Raw genomic sequence first — 5,631 nt, 5'->3', positions numbered from 1 at the left:
CATGCTTATAGATAAAGGAAAATGAAGAGTGTAGATAATTGTTTACATGACAACTTTCTTCAATCTTTCGTGGTATCTATCCATCTAACTGAAATATTTATTTTAAAATAATTATAAAATTTGCTCTTTATGATGATTGAAAGTCTGGAAATCTGTTTAGGAAGATCCTGAATTCAGTGTAAATCAAGGTAAAGGCTTTAGTAACACTGCACCCTGGCGTCTCATCTAGAAACCTTTTTCATTTCATATTTCCTGTCGCTTCTGAACTCCTCCAATCTCTTTTATTTGTCTTCACTTCTGAACTTCGCCAATCTCTTTTACCTGTCTTCTTTGGTTTTACAATCATGTATATTTTCATGTGGATTTTAACAATTCAAGTCCATCTTTTGTTCTTCAGCTAGTATTTATTTGTTCCTGTTTTAAAAGCTATAATTCTGTATTTTGAGAACCTGATAAGGATATACAGTCTGTTCTTCCATGTATAGAGTTGTTGTCTAATTTAGGAAAATTTTATCAGTGAATTACATCAGTAGTAGTCACTATTATGAAAATATATACATATATTAAATTTATTATTGGAAGTTCATACTTTTGCCACTAATAATATGAATAGTGTAACCTATTATTGGATAAAAAGATTGAAATACATTTTGAGGTATATATATTTGATTGGTAATTTTGATGTCCTATTCTTACTGATAAAATTTCTTTTTTATTTATTAATTTTTCAAATACTCTGGGTGATATCAAAGGTAAATTAAAGAAATGTTAACATTTATTTTATATTTATGCATAGAATATACACACAACAAATATATTATGATTTTAGTTGCTTAACCCTAGATCTTAAGAGAAAAATCAAACTATTTTAAGTGTATTTGACAGGTAATCTGAAGCTCACAGGTCTAAGTAATCTTGGTAATTTGAACCTAATGACCATATTCTGTTATTCTGTCATGTTGCTTCATTAGATACAAAAATATAAGTACATCTGCAATATAGTGTGATAAATCCTTGTATCAGGGAATTGAAGAAAAATATTTTCTATGACGTCATGGTACTTTTTAGAGTTTTGATCTGGAAGATTATGAATTGGATAACCCAGGGCAGTGGTTCTCACTGAATCCTACTGTTTTATGCACTGACTATGTTAGAATGCATATGCAGACATTTGAATTTGCCATAGTGAAAAAACTGGATAAACGTTGAAACACCTGCCCTTTTTGTGTCTAGCATGATAAAATTGGGATCTGACAGTTCACTGACTTACATCACTCTATGGCCCATCTTCTATCTCATAAGAAGCATCGCTGTATCACATGTGGAAAGCAGTGAGATATTAAATTAAGAAACATTGGATAGAACAGAACCATCAGATATAACCACTTAATTTTCTGTGTGGTCACTTTATTAAAGATCTATGGTGATATTGTTTTTTCCTTTATCTTAGTAAGTTATAACTAACAAATATATGTTACATGACATGTCAATAAATATTTACAAAATGAAATAATTAAATCAGGCTAGTTAACATATATCACCTTGCATGCTTATTTACTCTAAAATAATTTGAATTTCTACTCAGTTTTTTCCAGCTTGCAACATGCTGCTATTAACTACAGTAAAAAATAATGCATAATTAATACTCCTAAACTAATTATCCCATCTTTCTGTATGCATCTTTTGACCAACATCTTCTCATCTGTCTCCACAATCCATTTCTTTTATTTTATGGTCTACCAATGTGTTCTCTGCTTCTATGACTATGATTTCAGATTCCACATTTCAGTGAGATCTTGAGTATTTTTCTTTTCTCTCTCCTTGATTTCCCTTACCATAATGACTTCCAAATTTATTAACATTATTACAATACACAGAATTTACCTTTTAAATGTTGAGGAATATTTCAAGATATGTGTGTGTGTCATTATGATTTTATTAGTGCACACAGGTTGTTTTTATATATTGATTTCTTGTACATTATGTTGACACAAAAATTGAGAAATAATTATTCATTATAATTATTTAAATTCTCCTGTATACATATCCCCATAAGTAATATTGCTAGATCCTGCTAGATTACAAGTTCTATTTCTTTTCCGTTTTGTTTTTGTCCATTATTTTCTACTTTCCTTCTCCTAGCACCTGTCAATTGCCTATAGCTCCTCAGATAGGGATGGGACATCATGAACACTTCTCTTTTCTATGTTGAAGTTTAGTATGGCTTGTACTTTTTCAGGTCTTGTGCATGTGTCACTCCCTTTTTGAGTGTGAATGCATATGTGCAACTGCCATTCTCAGTCTTGAAAACACCATTTACTTGTACTTATTCACTATGTCTAGCTTTAAAAATCTTTCTACCCCTATTCTATAATAATTCTAGAGCCTTAAGGGGAGGAGTGCGATACAGGTATCTTTTCTAAGCCTGAAAATTCTCTAGTCTCTTATTGTCTACACTGTGGTCAGTTGTGGATCTCTTTCTTAATTGTCATTTACAGTAAAACTTAGCTTCCCTGATGAGGACTGAGAGATGCATTAATCTATGAGTATAACAATAAGCCATTAGGAGGCTGTTTAATACTGTGTCAATTTAACAGAGTAACGCTAGTAGATTATCTCCTCAAATTGTGACCTTTGTCATCACTAGTTCTTGGCCCTGTTTCAACTTGGAAAAATCAACCTAATATTCACATGGAAGCTTCATCCTTATTGGTTAGCTTTCATAGTGCTGAAGGTGCTGTGCACACTATTAAATGAGAAAAGCAATCATAAACCTTGTTATATTTAGAAGTCTTGATAATACTACTTTCAAAAAGTGTGAAGTGATGTTTCAGCACGAGTGAAATTTATACCTCTCTGTTAGTTAGCCGTATCCAGAACTTGTTGTGTTGGTCTTTAGGTTGGTTGGGACATTAAAGTACAAATAGTATTTACTACATCTCAGATTTTTTCCCTTCCATTCTATTAATATAATTATCATAATTTACTGCTTCCCCTGATTCTCCTTTAGGTACGACTTATAACAAAGCCAATGAAGAGAGTGAATCATTCTGTGACATCAGAGTTTGTATTCTTGGGACTCACAAACTCCTGGGATATCCAACTGCTGCTCTTTCTGATATCCTCAATGTTGTATGTGGCAAGCATGATGGGAAACAGCCTCATAATTTTCACTGTGGCTTCTGACCCTCACTTACATTCCCCTATGTACTTTCTTCTGTCCAACCTCTCCTTCATTGATGTAGGTATTTCTTCTGCCACTTCACCCAAGATGATTTATGACTTATTCAAAAAGCACAAAGTCATTTCCTTTAGAGGTTGTATCATTCAAATCTTCTTCATCCATGCAATTGGTGGTGTGGAAATGGTGCTGCTCATAGCCATGGCCTTTGACAGATATGTGGCCATATGTAAGCCTCTCCATTATCTGACCATGATGAGCCCCCAGATGTGTATCTTCTTTTTAATTACTGCCTGGGTGGTTGGTGTTATGCACTCTGTGATACAACTGGTTTTCATAGTAAATTTACCTCTCTGTGGTCCTAATATATTGGACAGCTTCTATTGTGACCTTCCTCAATTCATCAAACTTGCTTGCATGGACACATATAGACTGGAATTACTGGTCTCAATCAGTAGTGGATTCATGTCTGTGGCCTCCTTCTTCATATTGATAATTTCCTATATTGTCATCATATTTACTGTTCTGAAACACTCTTCAAGTGGTTCCTCCAAGGCTCTGTCTACACTTTCAGCTCATGTGACTGTAGTTGTCTTATTCTTTGGTCCTGCCATATTTTTCTATACATGGCCTTCTTCCTCTACACACCTGGATAAGTTTCTGGCCCTATTTGATGGAGTTGTTACTCCTTTTTTGAACCCTTTGATCTACACACTTAGGAATCAAGAAATGAAAACAGCAATGAGGAGAGTATTCAGACACCTAATGGGCTATAGACAAATCTCTTGAATATTATCATAATATACGTTATGAAGAGTATTAATTAACCATGGCAATTAATGGTTGGCCAATCTCTGAAGAAAACCTTTGTTTGCATATATATGCAAATAACACATTTGTACCATTTTGTATGATTCTGATAAGGAAGGGACAACTTCTTCCAAATGCAGACAAAATATCCATGTATTTACAGTGCAAAGGCTATATTAATCAGGAGCTTTAATTCTTAAGGATTAGCAGTAATTTGAAACAAACTCTTAGACATACAGAAAAGGAAATGTTTCTTTAAGACTTTCAGAACATGGAAAACTCTCATTTTTAATAGAAAATGCTTTCATGAGCTATAATTTCTGGCTATATTCTATGGAACATTTATGTTGGACAATGAACTAAGTAATTTACATATATGCAAGAGTGCACACACTCTTATCCAATTTTTGGGACTTTTCTGGTATTGGAAGAAGGTTAGAGTATTCAGGGAACCCATGGGAGTCTAAACTGTGCAAGTAGACGGTTTGTGAAGTATGTGTGGAAGAGCAAGAAGAAGCCAACAATATGTACTGACTGTCCACCTGGGGAACAGTTTGCTACTCAAAGCCATTCAATTTCTATTCACCTTTCTTCTATATTTTCTGTGTTCCTATAAAATAATAATGTATTTTTTAAGGATTTTTTAAACGACTATAGCAATTATCATTTTTATATTTTCTTCTTTCCCTTGTGACTCCTTTGATGCCCTCCCTAGTCTGTCTCAAATTTATAACTGCTGTTTAAATTATTATTGCTGTGTGCACACACACATACAGATAGATTTCTGAGTCCATTTAATATGGCGAATATGCATGTGTTCATACCGTGTGTTATTGGATAACCTATCAGGTATGTCATCCCTTGTGAAAACTGATGTCATATTCTTTCAAAGTCCACTGATTGCCTGTGATAGAATGTAATCGCCTATGTTACAGAATGGCTGTAATAGGTTCTCCTCTAAAGTCTAATGATGTCTAGAGCTATGGGTAGTTTTCTAGGTTTACAGTACCAGGCATGGATTTCCTCATGTTGAATTCAGTTAGACAGCTATTGGCTGTTTTTTTCAGATGGAAATGCCATTCTTGCACAGAGAAGACATCACATTACTTAAGGCAACAGAGACAGAGGGGTAGTGCTATCCCTGCTTATTACCACAATGATGATGTCTTTATGAGTTGCACATGCCAGACATGTAGTTGCCAATGTTGAATTTTACCCTTCTGTGTGTTCCTACATTGGCATTACTAAAATTCAGATTATATACTTTTATATAAATAAAATATATCAATATAAAAATTTATATAGAAATATGAATGAGGCTAGTGAAATGGTTTAGTGGACAATGTATTTGATGCATAAGTGTGAGGAATGGACATTATTCAGTTATGCTTGCAGACAGGAACCTAGTATAATTGTCCTCTTAAAGGCTCTGCCCAGCAGCTGACTGAAACAGATGCAGAGATCCACAGCCAAACATTTGGAAGTTGTTCAGGGACTCTTTTTTTTTCTTTCTTTTTTTTTTTAAATTTTTATTGGATGTTTTATTTACATTTCCTATGTTGTCCCCTTACCCCATCCCCCACCCACCCAGGAACCCCCAATCCCCTCACCCCTCCTCCTTCTTCTCTGTGGATGTAACC

General features: G+C 34.1%; 1 protein-coding gene across 1 annotated transcript; it reads left to right on the top strand.

Annotated features, from left to right (window-relative positions):
* Positions 1 to 3,022: 3,022 nt before the first annotated feature.
* On the top strand, positions 3,023 to 3,970 carry LOC114620856 (olfactory receptor 4F3/4F16/4F29-like). Its single transcript, XM_028767023.1, has one exon. It carries the CDS (start codon positions 3,032 to 3,034, stop codon positions 3,968 to 3,970), a length of 939 nt encoding a protein of 312 aa, XP_028622856.1. The 5' UTR covers positions 3,023 to 3,031.
* Positions 3,971 to 5,631: the final 1,661 nt, after the last annotated feature.

Source organism: Grammomys surdaster, unplaced genomic scaffold (genome assembly GCF_004785775.1).
Source record: "Grammomys surdaster isolate TR1022 unplaced genomic scaffold, NIH_TR_1.0 170, whole genome shotgun sequence".
Lineage (NCBI taxonomy): Eukaryota > Metazoa > Chordata > Mammalia > Rodentia > Muridae > Grammomys > Grammomys surdaster.
The sequence above is the reverse complement of the archived record's forward strand: the minus strand, read 5'-3'. Positions and strand labels throughout refer to the sequence as shown.

Coding starts and splice junctions, on each gene's coding strand:
- LOC114620856 (XM_028767023.1), top strand. CDS start 3,032: ATGAAGAGAGTGAATCATTCTGTGACATCAGAGTTTGTATTCTTGGGA.